The sequence below is a fragment of the Bubalus bubalis genome, chromosome 9, assembly GCF_019923935.1.
Source record: "Bubalus bubalis isolate 160015118507 breed Murrah chromosome 9, NDDB_SH_1, whole genome shotgun sequence".
In the NCBI taxonomy this organism is placed as follows: domain Eukaryota; kingdom Metazoa; phylum Chordata; class Mammalia; order Artiodactyla; family Bovidae; genus Bubalus; species Bubalus bubalis.
Genome location: NC_059165.1, coordinates 104,245,371 through 104,271,843, shown reverse-complemented (window position 1 = coordinate 104,271,843; position 26,473 = coordinate 104,245,371). Strand labels below are relative to the sequence as shown.

Sequence of the window (26,473 nt, the reverse complement as noted above, 5' to 3'; positions counted from 1 at the left end):
CAGTGGTAAAGAATCTTCCTGCCAACGCAGGAGACACAAGGCTTCAATCCCTGGGTCAGGAAGATCCCCTGGAGGAGGAAATGGCAACTCACTCCAGTATGCTTGCCTGGGAAATCCTGTGGACAGAGGAGTGTGGCTGGCTACAGTCCTTGGGGCTGCAGAATGGGACGTGACTGAACACGCACACGCACACCCCACTCCAGTGTCCATAGTTGGGGGTGGTGTCTGGGTGAGGTCACAGGTGTGCAGGTGGGAGGCAATGACGGGGCTGTGGAGGCAAAATTGGCAGGACCTGGTGTCCCCTTGTCAGGGACGGGAGGAGCAGGAGTAACAGAGAGGACATCCCAGCCCTCGTTTCTATGGCTGACAGTGGGCACTGTGGCCCCACGGACGCTAGGGTGGTGGAGACAGGGGCAGCTGAGAATCAGTGTGTAGGTGGGAGCTGAGGACACTTGGGATCACTGTGTCCCCTGTGGGCAGCATGTCCTTAAAGATTTTTAACAGCCAGAGATCTCCAGGCCACCAACAGTTTTAACCGACTGGCTACAAATTTGGGGTTCCAACTACCCTAGGACCTAACAAGTACAGATTTTTTAATGATTGAAAGACACCCCTTAATTTCCATTAGTCTTTTAAGAATTAGGTGGCAGCAAAACCCCCCAAGTGACTCCAAATACTAGAATTAGCAGAATAATTTTGTCTCTCATAGACATATAACCAAAAATCAGCATTTCCCAAAAATGTCACTTTAATAGAAAGACAGTCTATTTCTGTGACCAAATACTGCCTAAGACAAGGTCTTTAATTAATTGTTTTCTTAAAAAGAAGGATGAATTTTAAACTTTACTTTTAGTTGACATATATGTGTGTGTGTCTCTCTCTCCATATAATTGAAATGTAACATAGTCAGCGCAGGCATTCCGGGTAATGATTCAATATACGTATGTACTAGGAAATGACACCACAGTGTGTCCAATTGCCGTACAGTTACACTTTTTTTTTTTTTCTTGTGATGAGAACCTGTAAGATCTGTGATCGTGCTAGTGGTAAGGAACCTGGCTGCCAATGCAGGAGACACAAGAGATGCGGGTTCAGTCCCTGGGTGGGGAAGGTCCCCTGCAGGAGGAAATGGCAACCCACTCCAGTCTTCTTGCCTGGAGAATTCCATGGACAGAGGAGTCTGGTGGGCTACAGTCCATGGGGCCACAAAGAGTCAGACACAACTGAGGGACTGGGCACACCAGATCTGTTCTCTTAGCAACTTTCTCTGTGTGCAAATATATTTTTTATATAGCGAAATGATACACATTAGGACCAACCAAAGAGAGAGACACACACGTATAGGACGAGAGCTGGAGGGTCTCAAATTTATAGCTTTGTGTACTGTCCCTGTGAATCTGGGACACCTCGCCCTCCCGACACACTTACAGAAAGCACTGCCCATCTGGATGCTCACTCACCTTCAGGGTCCACAGCTTTTATTGGGATTTCATTACATAGGCTTGACTGATTTGTCATTGGCCCCATGACTGAACTCAGTCTCTAGCCATCTCCCCTCTCTTGAGGTCAACTTGATACCACATCACGTGGTTCAAAGCCCCTACCCTCTAATCCCATGATCGGTCTTTCTGGCTTGGCTGTCCCCATCTTGAATTGCTCCTTAGCACACATTATCAGGACCCGCCGTGAGTAACAAAGACACTCCCATCTCTTGGGGAATCCCAGGGGCTTAGAGGCTATCTCCCAGTAATTGGGATGAAGGCAGGCCAGCTTCTTTATTCTGTGTCACACAGAGGTCTTAGACAACCCCGTGTCCCATACCCTGCTTCTGGCATCTTCCTTATGTTAACTGCATTCTTTCGGCATTCTGAAGGCAGCAGGTTTAAACTCCCAAAGGAGCAAAAGTAGTTTAACTGCCAGTCCCTGAGGTGTTCAGAGAGGGGTCTGAGGGCCCCAGGCGGAGCTGTACCCAGAGCCCCAGGGATGCAGTCCAGCATGGCTGCCCCCTCTCCTGACCGCCATCTCCCCCTGTGCTCACTTCCGAAGCAGGCTATACTCTCTGAGAAGCCCCTGGGGCTGCCGGCAAGCCCAGGACATGGGGTCCTTAATACGTGATGGAACTGCCTCTCAGTGGCCACGTGGGCCACCCACCCCTGACTGGGCCAGCCCCTAACACCTTGTGGCCAGTCTTTGACACTTGCTTCCTGTGGAGATGGGAGACAACGAGCTCGCCACACAGGACCCCGTTCTCTGAGAATTGGGGAGGGGCTTCTCCAGAGGAGAATGGGAGCATGAGAGGGTCTTGCTGCAGAGCAGGGCAGGTCAAAGCATCCCCAGGACCCCCCCTTCCTACACCAAGCCTCCAAGCCTTGACCGAGTACCCTGTCTTCTTCAGACCAAGGTGACGGCACTCAGCGGAAAGCCCGTGGGGGCCCAGTACCTGCCCAGCTACCTGTCCCTCAGCAGCTGGTACTCCCCCAGCCAGTGCTACCTGCAGGTGCAGCCGCCCTCCCAGCCCCTGCAGGTAAGGCTCCCAGGCGCCCCTTGCCCAGGCAGGAGGGGGCCCAGGAAGCAAGCAGCACGACGTGCCCCCAGGGCACCTGCGTGCGCTGCTCCTCCCTTCTGTCTCCGCACTGGTAACCACCAGTTTTTTCTGTTTGTATGAGTGTGTTTCTGTCTTGTCATGTTCATTCATTTGTTTTAGTTTTTAGAGTCCATATATAATATAAGTGATAGGGTTTCCCTGGTGGCTCAGACAGTAGAGAATCTGCCTGCAGTGCCGGAGACCTGGCTTAGATCTCTGGGTCGGGAAGATCCCCTGGAGGAGGGAATGGCAACCCACTCCAGTATTCTTGCCTGGAGAATCCCATGGACTGAGGAGCCTGGTGGGTTACAGTCCATGGGGTCGCAAAGAGTTGGACACGACTTAAACGACTTAGCATGCACACACGCCTGCACGCATGTTTTATAAAGCACACTGTTAACGCTCCTAATTGAGAGCACAGAGGGCTGAGCCCGGCTGCCATGGGTGGTGACAGGCTCGCCAGTACTGACTCTTGTGGAAGCCATTTGATGATGGGGCTCCCAGACCCTACCAGCCCCGTAAACCTCTGACACTCCCTACCCTAGGGGTGCTGCCGAGACCTCAGTCTTCAAGGGGTCCCTGGGATGCAGGGACTGAGGAGTTGGGGCTGCCTGTGCGCCAGGGCTGAGTGGCCCTCTGTGGGGTTATGAGAATGAGAAACTCCACTGAGATCTTGCCCAACTTGGCTGAACACGCTGTTCTGGTTTTAATGCTGTTCAACCAGCGGTGCAGAGTGGGGAGGCTGGCGTTGGCTGCCTTCCCGTGTGGACGGGAAGGAGTCCTGTGTCCCAGCTGCCGGGACCCGTGTTCCCAATAGGCAATGACTTGGCAGGGCTGCTCAGACTTCCCCCTGGGAGGGACACCTCTGTCTTGCCTGAGTCAGACCAGCAGGCGCCCACTCTCCCTGTCCCAGACTGTCATCGAGGGGCCCTGAGTGTGAATTTGAGGCAAGAGTGGCTGTGCTTGGTCCGGTCCAGGCTCTGTATCAGGGTCCTCTTCCTTTCCTCCAGCACCAAGGGATGTGCAGTGAGGAGCTGCTCTGCAAGTGGGGGCTGTCACCCCAGTTTTTCAGGGTGACTCTGATGCCACAGGGTTAATTCATGAGAAGAAGAAAAAAGTTTGTGCTCTTTCCTTGTTTTTTTCCAACATCTCAAACCGGAGCAGACATTTGTTTGGGTGTCATTATAAGGAAGATGTTTACAAATTTAGAGAGAAATAGAAAAAATAGTATAATAACCATGTTCCTTCCACCTAGATTTATGAATTGATATTTTGCTCCATCCATCTACCCACCCATCCATTCACCCACCTATCCATCCATCTACTCAGCCATCTATCCATCCATCCACCCATCCACCCATCCTCTCATCTTCTCACCCATCCATTCATCCTCCCCTTCCCACCCACCCATTCATCCATCCACCCATCCATCTTCTACATACCCATCCATCTACCCATCCATTCACTCACTCATTCATCCATTTCTCTCCACTTTTTTTGGCTGCAGCATTTGAAAGTAATTTACAGATATCTTGATACTTCTCTCTTAAATTCTCCAGTCTTAAAAATAAAGACATTCTTCAACCTGATTTTCAGTCATTCTATCTAAGAAAATTGTATTAATCATGTTATTTAATTCACCGGCAATCCTCAGATTTTCAAAGGTGTCCTCAAGATATAGTGTGTGTATAGTGTGTATTCACACCCATGCTTGTCTGCATAGTCATGTGCACCCGTGTGTGAGTGTGCTTGTGTGTATTCACCTGTGTGTGTGTGCGCGCACGCACGGATTTTATTCAGGATCCATTTATATGTTGCATTTGCTCTTCTGTGTCTGTAATCGCTCCTGAGCTGGGACCTTTTCATCACCGTGACTTCTGTAAAGAATCCAAGCCTGTGGTCTTGTAGATGATCCCACATTCTGAATGAGATTCAGGTTGAAGCGTTGTTTTGGTGATGTTACTATGGACATGCTACTTTTGTCACCTTCTATCAGGAGGCAGAGTTTTGGGCAGCCCCACCCTTGCTGAAGCTGATCTTATCCTTGGTCCCAGTCTAGTTCCTACCAGCTCTTCTGCAGGTGAGGCTAATAAATCATCTGGGTGACACTGAGGCCCCTGCCACAGTGTTCTGACCCTCAGCAACCTTTCGCCCAATGCTTTTCTCATCTTTTTTGGAGTGGGGTGTGCCTTATGGCATGCAGGATCTTAGTTCCCCTTCCAGGGATCAAATCCACGCCTCCTGCAGTGGAAGCGCACAGTCTTAACCATTGGACTGCCAAGGAAGTCCCGCCTTTAGCATCTCTGATGATTCCTGCTGTAATCAGTTATCACTTTGGGGCTTCATGATAAAGAATCTGATTTATGCATTTATTACGATTCTTGCATCCCATTTTCACTTACCAGGTGGCGTTCCTCTGTGAAGAACTTTCTCCACCAGTATTTTAGTTGTGTGATTGTTTTTAGAGTGCCTGTCATCTTATATACTTCTAAAAAAGTATCCACTATGTTATCATCAGTTACCATCATACTTCCTTTTTTTTTCTTTTTAAATTTTGAAATAATTTTAGAGTTACAGAAGAGTTGCTCATACAGTGCAGAGAGTCCCTCTATCTCCTCCCTCTAGCTTCCCTTAGTGTTTTAAATTTTTTAGTGTTGTTTGCTTTTTGTTTTTGTGAGAGTCATTTATATATTTTGGACACTCCACCCTCATCAGATATATGACATGAAAGCATTTTCTCCCATTCTGCGTGTTGTCTTTTCACTGTCCTGATAGCGTCCTTTGATGCAACAAAGATTTTTAACTTCTGGTGAAATCCAATTTATTTGTTATTTTTCTTTTGTTGCTTTGCTTTTGGTGCCTGTCTCAAAGACATCATTACCAAAGCCAAGGTCGTGAGAGTTTACTCCTATGCTTTCTTCTAAGAGTTTTATAGTTTTAGCTCTTACATTTAAGTCTTTGAATCATTTGAGTTAATTTTTTTATATGGTGTGAGGGTAGGGTTCAACTTCATTCTTTTGCATTTGGAGATCTAGTTGTTCCAGAATCATCTGCGGGAAAGACTATTCTTTCCTCATCGAATGATCTTGGCAGCCTTGTTGAGGATCAGTTTGCCATAGATGATTATTTCTGGACCCTCAGTTCTATCGTATTGATCTGTATGTCTGTTGTTTTGCCAGGACCACAGTGTCTTGCAGATGATTTTTGACATTGGCAAGTGTGAGTTTTACAGCTTTGTTCTTTTTCCAAGATTGTTTTGGTTAATGCTGGGTCCTTTGCGTTTCCATATGAATTTTAGAATCGGCCTTTGCATTTTGGCAAAAAAGGCCACTCACACTTCCTTCTAATGTTATCATCTCATGTACAAACCATGGTACAATTGTGAAAACTAAGAAATGAGCACTGGAGATGACTGTTAACTAAACTCTGGACTTTATTTTGATTTCCCTAGTTTTTCCAGGGATTCCTTTTTTTTTTTTTTGGTCCCGGATCCCATGCAGGATCTTGCATTGTACTTCTCTCCTCCAGTCTGATGGTTTCTCAATCTTTCCTTGTCTTTCATGACCTTGAGATTCTTGAAAGGTTCACTTTTCTTTCTGCTGTTCCAATTCCCCAAATTTGGCTGTGGGAGCACCTTTGGGCCAGCTCCTTAAACAAGTAAGTTCTTGTCTTCAGTGGGAGGTAGAATGACACTTATTAACCACTCACAGTGAACAGGTTCAGTGTTAAGAATAATATATTCATTATTACATTTATCATCTCATTGGATCCTCAGGACCTTCTCTCCAGGAGATTTAACCTTATGTTACAGATGGGGAAACTGAGAATCAGAGAGGTGAAATGATTTACTCAAGGACCCACAGCAAGAATGATACTCACCACTCACCACCCCTCCTCTGAGCATTCAAGGTGGCCCAGATGTTTGGGGAGAGTCATGAATTGTAAATCATAGAGCATAGGAGGGAAACTCTGGGGCAAAGACCCAGAGGAAGACTTCTCATGCAACTTGTTGCCTCAGCGTGGGATATGGTCATAAGCCCTTGGGGAGGTCACAGGACCTGGGAGACTTTGGTTGTAACACAAAGAATGAGGGCAGCTTAGAGGTTAAGCATGGGGCTCTGGCTTCTGCCCTTTGGGGTTTGAATCCTATTCCTACAACTCACTAATGTTGAGAATGGACCAAGCTTCAGTTTCCTGCCTCTGGAAACTTGGGGATTATGATAGAACCTGGCTCATTAGTGTCTATCCAATGAGAAGTTTCAGCCCCCTGCCAGCACTTGCACCTGTGAAGTTAGGGAATAGTCCCCGAGACCATCCCCCCACCTGCCACCAATCACTGAATTCGAGGGTCCTCAAATCACCTTCAGTTTCTTTAGTCTCTAGAGGGATTCACAGCATCTCTGAAAGCTGTCATACTCACAGTTACAGTTTAGCACAGTGAATGATACAGACTGAAATCAGGCAAGGCAAGAGGATCATAAGGCAGGGGCCAGATGAGTTCTGAATGTGAACTTCCAGTTGTCCTCTCCCCACAGAGTCAAGGATAGTGTTACTTTGCCAGTAATGATGTGTGACTACATGCGTGGTGTACTGCCAACCAGGGATGCTCACCTGAGCCTCAGTGCCCAGGGTTTTTGTTGGGGGTCAGTCATATAGACATGGCTGACTACCTGCCTGGCTGGCCCCAGTCTTAATCCTTCTGTAAGTCAAACTTATATAGTGTGGCCCAAGGTCCCCACCATAAATTATATGGTTAGTATCTGGTGTGGTCCCAGACTCTAGATAAACAAAGACTCATCAGGCAGAACATTTCAAGGCCTTCGAGATCACTCCCAGGAGCAGTGGCCAGAGGCCAGACTCTTTGGAGGCTAGGTTCAGTTACTTACTACACTGCACTCACTGAGAGCTTCCATGCCCTTATGACATTTCACCCACACCGCAGCTCCGTTTTCAGAGCATCAGCTGGGGTCGCTATGATGATGTAGTCACAGCCAGGGACAGGTACTGAGCATTCTGCTCTGAGGCCAGTGCTCCTCCCCAGCTCTCCTAGCTTCCTTGTGGCCCCAGAGTGGCCTTCTCCCTGGAGTGAGCTGTGGCATTGGTGCTGTTCTGTGGGTGCCAGGCAGGGCTCCCCATGCTTGCATGTCTCCCACAGGTTGGGGAGGATGCCTATTTCCCTGTGAAGTCCACGTGTCCCTGCAATTTCACCTTGTACTACGAGGTGGCTGCGAGGGGCAACATCGTGCTCTCAGGCCAGCAGCCTGCCCACGTCACCCAGCAGAGAAGCAAGCGAGCAGCCCTGGAGAAACCCATTCGCTTAATGCACCTTTCTGAGACAGGTGAGCTCATCCACAGGCTGGAGGTTCCTGTTCTTCCTTCTGAACCGTTGAGACTGGGATGGGCATCCCAGCAAGGCTTGGTAAGCAGAATGCATCCAGGAGGGGAGCCTGCTTCAGGGTGAAGGGCACATATGCCAGGCAAGACTGGACTAGGACCAGGAGGGTGGGCAGTGACCAGCTGCTGGAGGCAGCTCCTCTTGAGGCTGCCATGGCCTGGGCGCCTGAGCAGGTCCGCACTATGCCATGCTGCCTTCTGCCAACCCCCTTCTGCTTTTGCCCAGATTGATTCCCCATCAAGGAGTCCTTCTCCCTGCTTTCCTTGATGCCACATGCTCCTCACAAGACCCATCTTCTCCCCTGGGTCTTCCCATCCCTCTCCTCTTCACAGCCTCTCTGCCCAGAGCAGGATCCCCAAACTAAGGACCATGGACACTTGCAGGTCATTCTTTGTGATGGGGGCCATGCTGTGCACGCTAGGGTGCTGAGCAACATCCCTGGTCTCCACCCGTTAGATACCAGTGGCAATCCACCTACCTGCAGTATGACAACCTAAAATGTCTCCTGATATTGCCAGTGTTTCTGGGGGTGAAAGAGACTCCTGGGTAAGAATCACTGAGATAGATGATGATAGATTCATAGACAGAACCATCAATAGATACATTGATAGATGGATCATAGAGTCACGGATGGATGAAAAAGTGAAAGTAAAGCTGAAAGTTGCTCTGTCATGTCCCTCTCTTTGTGACCCCATGGATGGATAAGTAGATAAATAGATTCATGTATAGAATCGTCAGTAGATAAATTGATAGATGGATGGACAGTCATGGATGGATGAACAGCTTCATGGATAGATAAATAGAAGCATCAATAGATAAATGGATAGATGGATGGATAGATAAAGTCACAGATGGGTGAATGGATGGTTGGATGGATAGACAGATGATAGATAGGGAGACAGGTAGAGAGTCTCTGATTCTAAGCCACTTTCTTACCCTCAGAACTACTATGTTTGGGGCCAGGTTATTCTCTGTGGAGCTGTTCTGTGCATTTTAGGGTGTTGAATAGCATCCCTGGCTCCTACCCACTAGATGCCAGTAACACCCCCAAGCTGTGACAACCAGAATTACCAAATGTCCTCTGGCAGTCAGCATTGCCCTGGTTGAGAACCACCGGCCTGATCAGTGCATTTGACACTGTGCACCCACATCGTGTTGGGTTTATCATCCTTTCTGGGTGAAATAACAGGGAACGTGAGTATCCATGGAGTGCTTGCCCTGGGCCTGGCCTGGGCTGGCACCTCCTCATGCTACACCCCATGGTAACCCCCATGGTAAAACTGGGCAACTGGGGCATCGCTGGTCCTACTGTGAGATGCTGCATTTTCATGTCTCTCCTCACTTATCTTAGAGCCTCCTCCAGCCCCAGCAGCAGAGGTCAGTGTGTGCATGACCTCTCTCCAGCTGGCCGTGACCCCCAGCATGGTCCCCCTTGGCCGCTTGCTAGTCTTCTACGTCAGAGAGAATGGAGAAGGGGTGGCTGACAGCCTCCAGTTTACTGTTGAGACCTTCTTTGAAAACCAGGTAGGGCACTGGGAACCAAACTGGGGGAGGGAGGGGAGGATAGGTAAGTGCCATCGGGGCTGGAGGCTCCAGGGTGTCAAGGCTGGGGTGGACTGTGGACAGTCACCAGTCAGACTCCAGGTGATGTGACAGGCAGGACTTGTAAGGACTGTCCTACCTTCGGGAATAAAGGAAATCTAAGTTGCATCTTGACTGGGAGATCCTCCAAAAGTCACCCAGATGGGATTGCATTCATACACACAGGAAAAGTGGGCAGTCTTCTCTGTCCCTGCTGGGCTCCAGACCTCAGGGACACCACTTATGTCCCCCAAACCTGGTTCAGCCTCCTTTGCCCTCACCATGCACCCTTCAGAACTGGCTGCAACATGTCCTTTGCCGCCACCTGTCTCCCCAGCCCTCCCCACCCCCATCTTCTGCACAGAATGTACCAGTTGTACCAGCCTACTTCTTGTTACCCAACCCTCTGCCCTTGTCCTCACCTGGGTAGCAAAGCCAGGCTCCTGACTCTCCTTGGAGGGTGGAAAGGGTGGGTGGGTCTGGAGAGTTTGGTCAAACTCCTGATTCTTCTGCTGTGTTTGGGTCCAGGTTTCACTGACATATTCAGCAAATGAGACCCAGCCGGGGGAAGTCGTCGACCTGCGGCTCAAGGCTGCAAAGGGCAGCTGTGTGTGTGTTGCTGCGGTTGACAAGAGCGTTTACCTGCTCAGGTCTGGGTTTCGCCTGACTCCCGCCCAGGTGAACTGGGGCCCTCGGACGCTGCATTCTGGCACCTGCAGGAGGTCTCTTCCTTTTCATTAACTGAACACAATCGATATAAACTCAGCTTCTCTCTCTCCACTGGGTTCATTCTCAGCAGACACCACTCCTGTTGTTGCTTGGGTATAGTTGAAAGATCTTGCAGTCAAATCCAATGTGACATTGTCCGGGTCCCACCTCTTCAGCCCCAGTTTGCCCATCTTTAAAATGGGTTAATGCCCCAACTCTTGTCTCCTCTAAGATTGGTTCCCAGTGATCCATGTGAGAGGAGATTGAGATGGGAGCGTGATAGACCCATTGGGGTTGAAAAGAAACCCTCATTTGACCAAGTCCCTGTTGCCCTTTGCCTGTAGGTTTTCCGGGAATTGGAAGATTATGATGTTTCTGATATCTTTGGGGTGTCCAGGGAGGATGGACCCTTCTGGTGGACTGGGCTTACGGCCCGACGACGCCGGCGCTCATCTGTCTTCCTGTGGCCCTGGGGCGTCACCAAGGATTCTGGGTTTGCCTTCGCTGTAAGGAGAGGTGGTCTTGGACCCCATCGTCCCCTTCTGGGCTCTTCTTCCTCTGAAACAAAGGGTCTCGGGGTACAGAGCTGGATCAGGGTGGAAGTTTCCAAACTCTGAATGCTGCAGAATCTTTTTGATTCTCCCCAGTGGAAGCTTGGATGCAGACCTTCCCAATTTGCAGAACAAATGAGAGCAGGATGAGTGTTCATTGATAACCTCAACTTTGTTCTGGAGCAAACTAGAACATGGTTCTGGAGCGATGACCTTGAAAGTGCTTTGGTGGAAGGAAAACCTTCACAAGGGCTTCCCAGGGGGCACTAGTGGTAAAGAACCCGCCTGCCAATGCAGGACGCATAGAGATGCGAGTGTGATCCCTGGATCGGAAAGATCTCCAGGAGGAGGAAATGGCAACTAAGTCGTTTTCTTCCCTGGGAAATCCACGGACAGAAGAGCCTGGCAGGCTACAGTCCACAGGGTTGCAGAGTCGGACAGGACAGAAGCAGCCTTAGCATGCGTGCACGCCTTCACGAGGTGTGTGGGTGCTCTGATGTCAAGTGGCAGCCTTACCCTTGCTGACATTTATAGCTCTCATCCATCCCCTTCCTTCCTGGCTCCAGGGACCAGGGGGCTGCTGGGGGTGCAGTATCCCCAAGCGTCATTTCAGCCCACATGAGTGTTCTGGTGGTCTCCACTTGAATGCATGAGGGCACTTTTCATCCCCATTTTCAAATCATTTAAAAGGCATCCTTGGGAATTCCTTGGTGGTCCAGTGGTTGGGACTCCAAACTTTCACTGGCGAGGGCCCAGGTTTAATTCCTGGTTGGGGAACTAAGATCCTGCAAACTACATGGCACAGCCAGAAAAGGAAAAAAGACATCCTTTTCCTCCCATTTTTATTATGGAAATTTCTCAACGATATGAAAAGTTGAATAAATTAGTAAACACCTGTAGACCCACCGCCTTGGTGCCACAGTTAACGTTTTGCTATATCAAATGCGTGCACGCGTGTGTGCTCAGTCACCGCGGTCGTGCCTGACTCTCTGCAACCCTCTAGACTGTAGGTCACCAGGCTCCTCTGTCCATGGGATTCTCCAGGAAAGAATACTGGAGTGGGTTGCCATGCCCTCCTCCAGAGGATCTTCCCAACCCAGAGATCAAATGGCATCTCCTGCATTGCCGGTGGATTCCTTACTGCTGAGCTACCCTGGAAGCCCGTTAAATATATACATATATTACAACAGTTATAATTGAAACTCACAGTCATTGGCTTTGGGTCTGGATTAGGCACTGTACCAATTGATTTTTTTTTTGAATTGAGGTGAAATCCACATAGCAGAAATTTAACCCATTTTAAAAAATGTATTCTTTCTTTATTTTTTGGCTGTGCTGGGCATCACATGGGATCTTAGTTCCCTGACCAGGGTTTGAACCTGTGCCCCACTGCACTGGAAGCACAGAGTCTTAACCACTGGACTGCCAGGGAAGCCACAATTAACCCATTTTAAAGTGAAGAATTCAGCGACATTTAGTACATTCACAGTGTTGTGCAAGCCAGCACCTCTATCTAGCTCCAGAACATTTTCATCACCCCAAAAGGAGATCCCGTCCCCATCAGCGGTCACACCCTATCCACCATCCCCCAGCCCTTGGCAACCACTGATCTGCCCATGGTTTTAGACAGTTCATATAAACAGAATCCTAAGAGATGTGGCCTTTTGAGCCTAGCCCACAAGCATTCTGACCCCAACTCTGTTGTGCCCCAGATGGTCACTTGGTCTTGTGTCCCTCTTGGTCCGTGTCACCAAGCCTAGAGAGAGGACTGACTTCCCCAGGGCTACGCAGCAGCCGTGTTGGGCCAGTGGCTTCTGGAGCCACCGTATCCACTTCCCCACTGTGGGGCTGGGCGTTGTCTGTTGCCTAGGAAACAGGCCTGGTGGTGATGACGGACCTGGTGAGCCTAAACCACCGGCAGGACGGCGGCTTGTACACTGATGAGGCTGTCCCCGCCTTCCAGCCCCACACAGGGAGCCTGATGGCAGCCGTGTCCTCCAGACAGCCCCCCAGGTAATTGCCATTACCTTGAGCAGGGTTGTCTAAACTCATGTTGACATTTGAGGGTGGGTCATTTTCTGTGGTGGGGCCATCCTGTGTACCATAGAGTCCTAAGCGGCATCCTTGATCTCCACCCACCAGATGCCAATAACACCCCCCTTCTTCTGGGTGTGACAACCCAAACCGCCTTCAGACATTGTCCAGTGTCCCCAGGGGGCCAGCAGGTGGGAGCACTAGGCACTTTGACACTCTTCTCCCCGCCCCAGTTCCCGCCCCCACCCACGTGCTTGAGGTTGGGGGTTTGGGGGTGCAGAAGAGAGAAGGTGTCATGGGGGAGTAGATCTGCCTGGGGACAGAAGAACTGGGTCAGGGTGGGTAGCTGGAGTTTGATCTTCTCATTCCGAGACTGCTTAGAAATTTCTCTCTACTGCCCTTTCTCCCTCCCACCATTTCCTCCTTCCTTTACGTCCTCTCTCCTTCCCTTTCCCCTCTGACTCTATCTTTTGGAGTTAGACACCAAAGTAATTAATTTTCAGCCCTTTTTTATTTTAACTCAAGCATTTAAGCCTTTTGAAGGTTATGAATTTTCCTCCAGAGTATTGCTTTGGCAGTATCTAAATTGTGCTAGGAAGTGTTTCCATGATTGCTGGGTTCCAAATAGGTTGTAACTTGTGGAACAGTTACCTTTTTGAGCCGTGACTTGCCCAGATATGTTTTCAGTTTTCAAATAATTTTTTAAATGACTACCTTTATGTGTTTTATAAATGTGGGTCAGATGGGCAGAGTGGCCAGTGAGCATTGTCTGTATAATATCCCTTGTGGCCTGCAAATATGGTCTGTATAATATCCATTGCCTGGTTTTTATTTTACAGACTGGCTATATAGTCAGTTTTTGTAAATGCTCACATCTACTTGAAAAGAATATCCAAGCCCCTGTCATTGGGTATAGGAGTCGCTATGTGTACTTTTGATGGTGGTACCCAAATCCTCCACATCCTCGTTCGTTTCCTTGTCTGCTTGCTAACTAATCACTTACCGAGAGAAAAGAGTTCCCATCTCCCCCGGGGTTTGTGGCTTGGTCCCTTGTCTCATGAAAAGCATTGTTTCCTGGGAGGTGATCTTTCGTCTTCTCTTATGTCTCTCCCTTTGTACCCCTCTAACGTTCCTCCATCGCTCACTGTCTTCCTTCCCACCTTCTTTGTTCTCTCTGCCTCTCCCAGCAGCTCCTCAACTCCAGGTCGCAGCCAGCCAACTAGGGAAGGGAGAGGGTGTTCTGAAGACCTTGCCCCCTCTCTCTGTCTCTGGATGTAAGGGTGCATAAGCTGGGAAAGGGGAGGCAGGCCTTGGATGTACCCTCTCTTGCCAGCTTATCCAATGAGAGGCATAGAACCAAGTGGGCCAGGGATGGGGTCTGGTGGTCATCAATGCCTCAGTAACTGGGTCTCTAGAGACCTTGAGGGTGGCACCCAGACTCCTCAGTCCTTGCTCTGAGCCACAAGTGACCCAGAGGATCTGTCCTGGGGAGGGGGGTTGGCTATCCATGATAGTCTTCTTCTTTCAAACCCTTTCTGCCCAAATCCCAAATCCTTGGGAAGGATTGAGCCTTCCCAATCCCCTAGCCTCCTCTGCAGTGGTTCCTGGGTACCTGAACTCTCCAGCTTCTTCCTGCCTGAGTCACACATTTAGCTGGAGTGTGATAACCCCACGAGAGTCCTAGTTTTCAAACTCCACATCATGGCATGGACAGATCAGGTTCCCCCTACGGTATGCTGGAGGCACATGAAGGCATTTCCAAGATGTGTTGAATGAGGGAGGTGGAATATTGGCCCCTGGGCATCTCTCAGCCAGATATTTCTCTGGGAACCTGGAGCCTCCCGTGTGCATGCCTCCCGAGAACTTGGCCTGGAGTGGGTCTGCAAGCAGTCTCTAAACCCCAAACCACAAAGGCAATTGTAAATTCCAGTGCAGAAAGGCATAATAAAGGCCTTAAAAAGCAAGTGTCTGTGCCTTTTTGTAATTGGATAATGCATCCTTCCTGGAGAAGGGAATGGCAACCCACTCCAGTATTCCTGCCTGGAGAATCCCGTGGACAGAGGAGCCTGGCCAGGTACAGTCCATGGGGTTGCAAAGAGTCAGACACGACTGCGTGACTAACACACACGATGCATCCTTATTCTGAAGACAAGGTATTTTTCTTAATCATATGCATGTGGTTAAACTTTTTTCAAAGAGTATGAAAGGGTGTATCCTCCTTTCCCTTCTAAGAGGCAAAAACGGTTACTAATTCCTTAACTCTCCTTCTAGAAATTTTCTGTGTAAATTTGTTGTTCAGTCACTAAGTCGTGTCTGACTCTCTGCAACCCCACGGACTGCAGCACACCAGGCTGCCCTGTCCTCCACTGTCTCCTGGAGTTTGCTCAAGTTCATGTCCATTGAGTCAGTGATGCTGTCTAACCATCTTATCCTCTGCTGCCCTCTTCTCCTTTTGCCTTCAGTCTTTCCCAGCATCAGGGTCTTTTCCAATGTGTATACGTAGGACTTAAAAATAAACACACACAATGGGAGAATACTGTAGTCCTGTTCTCTACCTTCCCTTTTTAAGTCAACAATAAACCTTAGAGACCATTCCGTATCAGTACATGCGTGCTTACCTCACCCCTTTTCACTGACGTGTAACATTCTCTTGTGTGAATGTACTACCGTTTGGTAAACCGAATGCCCCCCTGGTGAAGGTTCTTGCTGTTAGTTAATTCCCACAGTGCTGCAGTTAACCACACTGTCTTTGCACATGTGTCTGTGGTTAATTTCAGTGTTCACCCCTCAGAGAGGCAACTGCAAGTTGAAAGGGATATGAGCACTTTTAATCTTGAGAAGATTTGCCAAATGTCAAGTAGGGCTTGGTAATATTATTTTTTTAAAGAATAGGACAGTCCCTGAGGACTGTGGGCTCTGAGGCTTCTGAGGATAAACCAAGAATGAAAGCATGTGAAAAAGAATACACACAAACGCACGCACGCACACACACACATATAATTGAATCACTTGGTGTACATCAGAATCTAAATGTACACAGCACTGTAAATCAACTATCCTTTAGTAAAAAAAGGAACTAAGACAATGAAAGCACAGAAGAAGTGTGGGGAAGAGTTCCATGTAGTGATGCAGAAAAACATGGCAAACCCAGGGAGGGAAATTAACAAAGGAGAGGACTCGGGGTGGTCCCTGTGGCCCTTCTTACCTTCTAAATTCAGGGTGTGAGGCACCACTCTCCTTTTAACAAATCTCTGCCAAGCCTTTGATGCCTCACTTTTCTAGCTGTAATCAAGTAGAATATTGATTAATATTGTGCCAGGTGAAAGAATTAACACATCAAGTCCTTGTAAAGTAGAATGCTAACCTTTCCAGGTAAGAGAAGTAAATAAACCGTGCAGCATATTAACATGTTGGGTAAGAGAATGAACATATTATAGCCTAATCAAGTAGAATGTTAACTTACCAAGTAACAGAATTAAAGTTATGGAACTTTAATCATTTCTTTTTAAAAAATTTTTCGTAGAGCAGAGAAGAGGAAAAGGACCTTCTTCCCTGAAACATGGGTTTGGCACTGTCTCAACATCAGGTACAGTAAGATTTCTTTCCTTCGCTGCCTTTGTGGGCTGACTCAAAGGCACTCATGAAAGATTGTTCCCAGTGGGTTTGCCTGGAGCTCGGACACCAACATCTGAGTAAGCCATTGGGCATCCTTTTCTAACACATAAAATGCAAAGCTATGAAGTCAGCCCCAAATCCCAGCGCAGCCTCGGACATCTGCCCGTGAAATATGAAATGCGAGGGCTTCGTGCCTCTTACAACTCCCTCTTGGGGTAACTCTATCCACTGTGTTTATATAACGAGCTCATTAAAATGATTACAGTTCCCTGAAACACGAACTCAGTTCCACCCACCTACCCCCTCCTCACTCCTCAGGGGACTTGGGCTCCTGCCTGCCAAACAGGCTGCTTTTCTCAGCACATTTCCTTTGTACACTGTTTTCTCTTTTCGTTTGCCTTGAAGTAGCAGCGCTGTGCCAAATTCTTGCCAGTTGCAATTGGCTTTTTTCTTTCAGGGTTTAGTGTCAGAACACCAATGACACTAAGCATTTTCTTTGGATGCTTAGTGTCAGAAGGTAAGTGGTGACCTGCCCGGGGAAACCAGTTAAGCATGAAAGTTCAGACCCCAGGGGCCAGTGGGTGGGCCAGTGGGTGGACCTACTGCTGAGCTGGGCTCCCCTTCTCAGCATGCGATGCCATGGTCAGCACAGAACCAAGCACACACTCGGGGGTTTCTCAGGCTGCCCTCACCGATTGTGTCCCCATTATGGGCAATCTTCCCTGCTGGTCAGAACAGATGCTGATTTTTTTTTTAAGTTTTTTTTATTATTATTTATTTTTGGCTGCGTCTTTGTTGCTGCGAGAGGGTTACTCTCTAGTTGCAGTGCAGGCTTCTCGTTGCGACAGCTTCTCTTGTTGCACAGTGCAGGGTCCAGGTGCTTCGGCTCCGTAGTTGTGGTACATGAGCTTAGTTGCCCCACGGTATGTGGGATCTTCCCAGACTAGGGATCTTCCCCAAGTAGGGCTCGAACCTGTGTTCCCTGAAATTGGCAGGCAGATTCTTACCAATTGGACCACCAGGGAAGCCCAGGTTGCTGGTTATTGCATTTTGTAATGGGGTCCATATTTAAGATGTGCTGTCTGTCCATCATCAGAGATGTACAGAAAGTAGAAATGTATCTACTTTCTGTATACAGGGTGATGTTTAGGCAGAGTAGTGTTTTGGTGCCAAGAATGACACCTTGAACAAGGTAGATAGAGTCTCCTCACTCATAGAATTTATGTTTTATGCCCTTAAAGCTTTCATGCTTCAGTAGGGCCAGTGTTCTCATGGAGGGCTGGGGCCGGGGCTTGGGAGGAAGTGGAGGGACCCTTCAGGAAAGCTGGAGAGACTTCCAGGGCAGGTGGAGCCCAAGCTGAATCCCACAGGATAAACAAGAAAGGGGTAAAGGAATCCAGGAGGTGGGACCCATGTGGGCAAGAGTTGGGGCATCAGAGAGGCAGAAGGGGCTAAGAGGAGGAGGCAGGGAGTGTGAAGGCCAAGTGGGCTGTGAGGGTAGGTGTGGAGAGCCCCAGAGTGTTGCTGGGAGGCATTTGGCATTGGAGGTGTTCTCTCTCCCTCTGTTGGCTTGAGCAAGGGTGAGTCGGAGAGTGTGGATCTGAGACTAAGGAGGAGGTTCTTGCTGGGTCCAGGCAAGGACTGGTTAGTTCTTTGTTGTTTTTTTTCTCCTAATTTTTAAAATCTGTAAAATAACATTAACATAAAATGTACCATCGTAATTGTTTTTAGGTGTGCAGCTCAGTGGTGTTTATATCATTATGCTACCGTTACCACCACCCATCCCCAAAACGCTTCTCATCTTGCAAAACTGAAACTATGTGCCCATTAAATACTAATTCCCATCCCTGCCTCCTTCCAGGCCCTGGCATCCACTCTTCTTTTTGTCTCTGTGAATCTTACTGCTCTCGGGACGTCATATACGTGGAATCATACATTTGTCCTTGTGCGTCTGGCTCATTTCACTTAGCATGATGTTCTCAAAGTGCATCCACATTGTAGCATGTATCAAAATTTCCTTTCTTCTTAAGGCTGAATAACATTCCACTGTATGGATGGACCTCGTTAAAAAAATTTTTTTTTATGGTCTCGCTGTGCGCTTTGTGGGATCTTAGTTCCCCAACTGGGTATGGAACCTGCGCTCTCCACAGTGGAAGCTCAGAAGCCTGACCACTGGACCAGCAAGGAAGTTGCTGGATGGACCACGTTTTTTCTATCCATTTAGCCTTTGGTTGACACTTCGGTTGCTTCCACCTTTTGGTTATTATGAATAATCCTTCTTTGAATATTGGTGTGCAAATATTTCTTCAAGACCCTGTTTTCGATTCTTTGGGGTATATACCCAGAAGTGGAGTTGCTGGATCTTATGGAAATTCTGTATTTAATATTTTGAGAAATCACCATATGGTTTTCCACAGTGGTTGCACCATTTGACATTCCCACCAGCAGTGCATGAGAATTCTTTAAATGTTGAAGAGAATTTACCAGTGAAGCCACCACATCCGGTGCTTCCCTTTTTGGGGAAATTTTGATCACTGATTCGCTCTCCTTAGTCCCAGGTGCAGCTTTTGTAATGGCCTCGGCAGGCTTGAAAAATCAGACAGGGAGCAGGGCTCCACAGGAGTGTATGGGACAAGGAAGCCAGGCCAGGAAGTGTGGCTGTTCCCTGGGGGGGGGGGGGGGGGGGGGGGCGGTGGCTGGCTGGCTGGCTGGCTGGCACTCGGCATGTACAGAACAACTGGCTAAGACCATTTGGAGCCGATGAAAGTTCTTCCAAATGGAAGATGCTGAGCTTGAAGTGTTGCCATGGTGACACCTGTGACCATCACAGAGGCAAGGATAGATGCCCAGATGCTGCAGGGCAGTGTCCCACCCAGTGAGGCCACCTGGGTCAAGCTTCTGGGAAGGGCATGGAGAGTGCAGGTAGAGGAGAGAGGAACAGCCAGGCGTTTCCCTGAAACCCAAGGCCACGTTGCTGGATTCCTCAGCTCCCACTGGGCTGATGCCGCACAGCCCCGGATAACAGCTCATGGTTGCCCTTCTTTCCGCAGTGATCCATCTGGTGAGGAGACACTCAGCGTGCAGGTCCCCGACTCCATCACCAGCTGGGTGGGCGAGGCGGTGGGTCTGTCCCCCGGGAGGGGCCTGGGCATTGCTGAGCCCACCCTGCTGAAGACCTTCAAGCCTTTCTTCATAGACTTCACGCTGCCCCCCTACGTGGTCCGTGGGGAACAGGCCAAGATCCCACTCAGCATCTACAACTACATGGACACCTGTGCTGAGGTACCAGAGCCGCCCTCCATATACAGCCTTTCCCATTACCAGCTGGCGGGGAGGTGGAAAGGGGGCGGCATGCTTGAGGTCAGGAGGCAGGGAGAGTTGTGGTCCTTTGGAGGGGGATGGGTTTGAGGGGCACAGTACCTGTGATGTTGGGTAGGCAGGGGGAGGTGGAGTCATCTAGGAGGGCTGTGGGGTTAGCATCTGTGATATTAGCGAAGCAGGGGCTGGATGAATCAGGTCCTGCTTTACCCGCCGTCTAAGCCTGGGCAGGTTGTGGGTGGGAGTGCATGGTGGGGTTGGAGGTTGACAGATGGGATGGAGCCTCTGTCCTTGACTCTGGGCCCCTCAGGGCTTTGGGGGGATGAGTGTCATATGTAATGACATGGAGTCAGGGGTCAGTGAACCTTCTCTGTAAAGGGCTAGATAGTAAATATTTCAGTCTTTGCCAGCCAGAGGGTCCCTGTTGCAGTTGCTCAACTTGGCCACTGTGCGGGAAGGCAGTCACAGATAACACGCCCGTGAGTGGGCCTGGCCGTGTTCCCATAAATCTTTATTTCTGGATACTTGAAATTTGAGTTTCATTTAACTTTCATGCATCACAGAATGTAATTCTTTTTCATTTATTTATTTGGCTGTGTTGTGTCTTAGTTGCCACATGCAGGGTCTTCATTGCATTATGTGGGATCTTTCATTGCAGCAGATGGACTCTACAGTTGTGGGCTTAGCTACTCCTCAGCATGTGGGATCTTAGGTCCCTGACCAGGGGTCGAACCCGCGTCCCCTGCATTGCAACATGCGTGTGTGTGTGTGTGCTCACTATGGCTGACTCTGTGACCCCATGGACTGTAGCCCGCCAGGCTCCTCTGTTCATGGAATTTCCCAGGCAAGAATACTGGAGTGGGTTGCCATTTCCTCCTCCAAGGGATCTTCCCCACCCAGGGATTGAACAAATGTCTCTGGCATCTCCTGCATTGGCAGGTGGATTCTTTCCCACTAGTGCCACCTGGAAACTCAGGTGGATTCTTCAACACTGGACCACCATTCTTTTTTTTTTTTAAGTTTCCCTACTTCATCCCAATCATTAAAAAAAAAAAGTAAAAACCATTAGCTGCCTGGCTTTACAGAAACAGGTGATGGATTGGATTTAGGTCGGGTTGTGGGCTTCCCAGGTAGGGCCATTGGTAACGAACCCATCTGCCAATGCAGGAGACATAACAGACAGGGTTTCAACCCCTGGGTTGGGAAGATCCCTGGAGGAGGGCATGGCAACCCGCTCTAGTATTCTTGCCTGGAGAATCCCCACGGACAGAGGAGCCTGTAGGCTGCAGTCCATGGGGTCACAAAGAGTCGGACTTGATTGAAGCGACTTAGCATGCACACACATGCTGACCCCAGCACAGAAGTGAGGAATCCTGGGGGCCCCCAGAGCAGGCACTCTGAATCTCAATTTCTACTGAAAAAAACTGATTGACCTTGTCCACGTTATTCCAGCTGTTGGTGTGTCAGTTTCTACAAACATCAAGCAGACAGGAGTCTTACAGGTGGTTAAAGGGGTAAATGGGTCAGTCCATAGAGCTGCTAAGAATGGTGATTGTGGATGTCCCACGGACCTTGTTGGTGCTATTCCAACTCTTGGGGTCCCAGGGCCTGCAGGGTGCATACGGTGGCGGGGGAGGTGACTCCTTCTCAGAGGAGGTGGAAAGGCTACTATATCACTTTCTTGTGGCCGCTGTAACAAAGTAGCAGAAACTGGGCAGCATAAAACAATGGAGATGTATTCTCTCACAGTTGTGGAGGCCGGAGTCCAAGGTCAAAGTATGGACAGGGCTGGCCTCCTCCAGAAGGAGACTCTGAGGGATGGTCTGTCCCTGATCTCTCTCCTGGCTTCTGGGAGCTGCCCACAATCCTTGGCGTTCTCTTAGCTTGTGGCAGCCTTGTTCCAGTCTCTGCCTCAGTCTTCCCATGGCCTTCTTCTCACTGTGTATCTTTACATCATCCTCCTTCTCTGCACAGACTCTGTGTCCAAATTTCCTCTTAGAAGAGCCCCTGTCTTGTTGGATTAGAAAAAGTGAAAGTGTTAGTCGCCCAGTTGTATCCAACTCTCTTCAACCCCCTGGACTGTAGCCTGCCAGGCTCCTCTGTCCATGGAATTCTTCAGGCAACAATACTGGAGTGGGTTGCCATTCTCTCCTCCAGGGGATCTTCCCAATCCAGGGATCGAACCTCAGTCTCCGCATTGCAGGCTTGATGCAATGACCTCCTTGGAACTTGATGACATCTGCTGAGACCGTAGTTCCTAATGAGGTCACATTTACAGGTACCAAGGTTAGTAATTCAACATACTTTTAAAAAAAAATTTAAATTTATTTATTTGGCTGTGCCAGATCTTAGTTGCAACATAAGGGGTCTTTCCGTTGTGGCACATGGGTTCTTTGGGCTTCCCTGGTGGCTCAGTGATAAAAAATCTGCCTGCCAATGCAGGAGACATCAGAGACTCGGGTTCTATCCATGGGTTGGGAAGATCCCCTGGAGGAGGAAATGTCAACCCACTCCAGAAATCTTGCCTAAAGAATCCCATGGACAAGGGAGCCTGGAGGGCTACAGTTCATGGGGTTGCAAAGAGTCAGACATGGCTGAGCGCACACACACATGTGGATTCTTCAGTTTTGGCATGCAGCATCTCTTAGTGCAGCGTGTGAGCTCTTAGTGCTGTGTGTGAGCTCTTAGTGGAAATCTAGTTCCCTGACCAGGGATCGAACCCAGGCCCCCTGCATTGGGAGCAGAGTCTTAGCCACTGGACCACCAGGGAAGTGCCAGGACTTCAACATATCTTACTGAAGGGACACAATTCAACCCATAACCACTACCCCAAGGAGGTGGGCTTGGTGATTTCAGACCCTGATGATGAGGAGGGGTGGCAGGCAATGTGGAGGGAGCCGTGAGGACCAGGATCAAGTGGGGGCGGGATGGGGAAGAAGCGTTTGGGGGCTGAGCCTCAGTGTGGCTGCAAGATGTCAGGGGCGCCCTCCTCCACCTCTGTAATCCTTTGTGTACCATCTCAGCCTGGACATTGGCTGGCTGGCGAGTGGGAGGAAGAGAGGGGAGGTGGGCTCCCAGGGTTAGGGGCAGCCCTCAGGGATTGGGGATTGGGGGCCCAGGCTACAGTTGGACGAGTGAGTTGGGGGCAGGGCCTGGGGTCCAGCTGGGAGCAAGCCTGCTCTCTGCAGGTCAGCATGGAGGTGGGGCTGCAGGTCTCAGCCTCACCCTAGCCAGCCCAGGGAGGCAGCTGACCTCATCCTGGCCCTACCCATGTGAATGGGGCCTCCCAAGGCTGCTGGCACATTCCCACCAAGGGCAGAGATGTGAGTTGCAGCCCCAGGCCAAGGTCACCAGAAACCGAGATTTTATCCAACCACTACCCACTTTTATCCAACCACTACCCACTTTTCTCGAAAAACCAAGGCTTTCTGGAGTGATTGGAATTTGCCACCTGAAAGGTGTCAAGGCTGCTGGGGATGGAAGTCCTGAGTGGGAGGCTGGCAGAACTCCCATTCCTCAGCTACAGTTTCAGCACATCCTTGCCTCAGTGTCTCCAAAAGACCCTCTGGACTTCAGCTTGGTGTTCCATTCACTAGGCCGCTTTGTCTCCGTTTCCTTATCTGGGTGTGAGAGATCTTCTTGCCCTCCCCTCACCCTCTCTGCCAGCACAGGCTGCTCTGGGGCAGGGGGGAGGGAGCAGGTTTCAGGCTCCTTTGTGAGTCTGAGCGTAGACGCTGTTGTCAGAGCCATTTCTGAGCCTGGTCCAGAGTGGGGACGGCATTGTTCCGAGTCTCTGAGCCTTGGCTCAAAGGGTGACCTTGAACTTACATGAAATCCTTTACTCCTTTTTTCCTTTGTAAATGCTATACCTCCACTGAATAGTTAAATCAACCCAAGAACATACTGCATGGAATGCCTATAATGGCCTCGAGGCCAGTTAAGGACCCCTCCCATGCCCTCTGCCTGGCACGGCCCAGCTTTGAGGCTGGTATTTGCATTTGGCTTTCTGATGCTTATTTGACTCTATGGAATAACCACACACCATGTACTGTCACATAGAAATTTCTCCTTTCTTGGGTCTTTAATGGAAAGAAAATTCCCAATAGGAAAAAAATGGTCAGCACAGGTCTAGAAATGGAACACCCAGAGGCTACCAGAAGGAATTCCCAGGTGTAAAATGTTAGTGATTGGAATTCACTCACTCAAAAGCAGTCACCCAGGTCCCCGAGGTTTGCCAGGCTACGTGCAGGAATCTGAAGACCCGAAGCCCAGGACATGAGGTCTGCCTGAGCTCAGCCTGGACTTCGGACAGTGCTGACTCGGTTTTCTTGGGCACACATCTCTGTGTCCAGCGCTGGGTGGATGGTTTTACCCGTATTATTATCCAGTGCACAAAGGGCTGGGAAAGGAGGAACTATGATGGAACTGAAATGGTTTGATGTCATTTTGGGGCCTCTGAGGAGCTCCAGGAGCATGGTCCTTTATGTCTCAGTGCAGAAGGAATTCAGGGAGAGGTGAAGTGGTAGATATGAAGTGACTTACTAGAATAGGACGCTTGTGAGGCTTACAAGCAGGCAGAGAAGAGACTGCCATGCCCCAAGGACTTACTGGGCTACAGTTTTATTATCACAGGAAAAGTGGGGAGGGGGCGAAGAAGTCTTTGTCATCCTTAAGTAAACATTATGCTTCCACTATCAGCTCCCTCTTCAGGTTGGCCAGGGGAGTTTTCTCGTCCCTACATGGTCAAGCTGGGTCCACAAATTACTGTTTTTTTATGTGTGCAGAGAGCATGCCCTGACTTGGTGAGCTCACTGGGCAGGATGTGGGTTTCACGCCACCGCTGTTCTATTGCTTGGGGGCATGCCTTGTGGTTCTGTTGCCTGGTTTTGTTGCTAAACAAGTCTGCTTGGTTTTGTGGTTAAGCAACCCTACTTTCTTGAGTAATTGTTAACTTACAGGGTCTCCCATATTTTTTCTGCTTCCAGTCCCCTAATGGGATTAACTATTTAATCACTTTGTCCTTGCTGGTATCATTCCCATTCGGGAAGCTCAGAGAAGTATTATGTTCAAGGTTCCGCAGGGACTGAGGGGCAGATCTGTGTTAGAATTAGGTGTCGGGAGTTCCCCAGTGGTCCAGTGGTTAGGACTCTATGCTTCCACTGAAGGGGGCACAAGTTTGATCCCTGGTCCAGGAACTAAGATCTCACAAGCCTATGCTGTGTGGTACAGCCAAAAAAAAAAAAAAATTATATGCTTACAGGGAACTAAGAAAACTCTGAAAAGGGTTGGCTTCTCTGAATGCAGAGAAGTCTCTGGGCGATGTTTAAGCTGGGCACTGGGCCTGGAAGGGCATTCCTGGAAGAGGGACCAGTATACACAAGCGACAGGCAGAAGGCAGGTTGGCCTGTCCCAAGAGCTGCCTGTGACACAGCCCGGCTGGGTTTTGGGCTCCGGTTGGGAAAGCGGGAAGGAAGGAGGAGGCTTACGCATTAGTCTGAGTGAGAACCGCTGCACCAGCGACCACGGCAGTGGCCGTGGGTGGCCCAGAGGAGGTTAAGGGAGACAGGCGAAGGGCTCAGGGCAATAAGCTGGGAGCAGGGCCCCAAGACCCAGACCTTTATTATTCATCTTTTTTTTTTTTTTGGCTGGGCGCATCTTCGTTGTTGTGTGCGGGCTTTCTCTCCTTACAGCCAGTGGGGGCGACTCTCTAACTGCAACGTGCAGGCTTCTCCCTGTGGCGGCCACTCCTGTTGCAAAGCATAGGCTCTTGGTGGGTGGGCTCAGTAGCTGTGGTACAGAGGCTAAATGCCCAGCAGCATGTGGGATCTTCCTGGACCGGGGATGGACCTAGTGCCCTTTGCATTGCAAGGCAGATTCTTAACCACTGGACCACCAGGGAAGCCTTCTTTCATCCTTTTTATGTGGTTTATCACTGGGAGGGGGCTTCCCACGACTCAGTGGTAAAGAATCTTCCTGCTAATGCAGGAGATGCAGGAGATGCAGTTCAATCCCTGGGTTGGGAAGAAGGACATGGCACCCCACTCCAGTATTCTTGCCTGGAGAATCCCAGGACAGAGGAGCCTGGCGGGCTACAGTCCCTGGGGTCTCAGAGATAAAGAGTTGGACACGACTGAGTGACTGAGCACATATGGTTAGGAGGAATAGGATTCCAGTTTCAAAAAGCTGGGATAAGTATAGGCTGGTTCCTAATCACAGGCTGGCCCCTGAGGGCCGCTCTCTCCTGGACTGCAGGCAGGCCCCCAGGTACCCATTTCAGCTCTGATCATGCCCTGGAGGCTGGCCTGTTGGCTGGAAGAAGGCATCCTTGCTGGGCAACAGGTCTGTCCACGTGTTCAATTTTAGGAACAGGAGAGCCCCATGGACAGAGGAGCCTGGTGGGTTACAGTCCATGGGGTCACAAAGAGTCAGACACGCCTGAACAACTAACACCCACACTTCCCATGTGCTGGTCTGGAGGTTCCAGGAAAACAGGCCGATCCCACCCCTCAGCCTGGACAGTTGGTTCCTCCCAGGACCCAGAAAATGGATCACATCAATACTTGATGCTTGAATTTCTTCTTACCTCCCTGGAAGAACTTTCTGGAAGAATGGCGTCATGAGGGGGATGGGGGAGCCCCCGAAAGGACCAACCATTCTCACTCAGATCTGGCTGGACCTGCCTGTAGG

The 26,473-nt window shown here is 49.6% G+C and overlaps 1 protein-coding gene across 1 annotated transcript in view; it reads left to right on the top strand.

The window, feature by feature from the left end:
* The window catches only part of CPAMD8 (C3 and PZP like alpha-2-macroglobulin domain containing 8), a 95,952-nt gene that overhangs the window by 26,145 nt on the left and 43,334 nt on the right, over positions 1–26,473 (top strand). The window contains exons 13-20 of the mRNA XM_025293781.3: positions 2,396–2,524; positions 7,740–7,923; positions 9,331–9,503; positions 10,089–10,238; positions 10,613–10,774; positions 12,690–12,832; positions 16,377–16,439; positions 19,519–19,750. Of these exons, the coding sequence (XP_025149566.3) occupies positions 2,396–2,524; positions 7,740–7,923; positions 9,331–9,503; positions 10,089–10,238; positions 10,613–10,774; positions 12,690–12,832; positions 16,377–16,439; positions 19,519–19,750 (1,236 nt within the window). The remainder of the gene's footprint in view (positions 1–2,395; positions 2,525–7,739; positions 7,924–9,330; positions 9,504–10,088; positions 10,239–10,612; positions 10,775–12,689; positions 12,833–16,376; positions 16,440–19,518; positions 19,751–26,473) is intronic.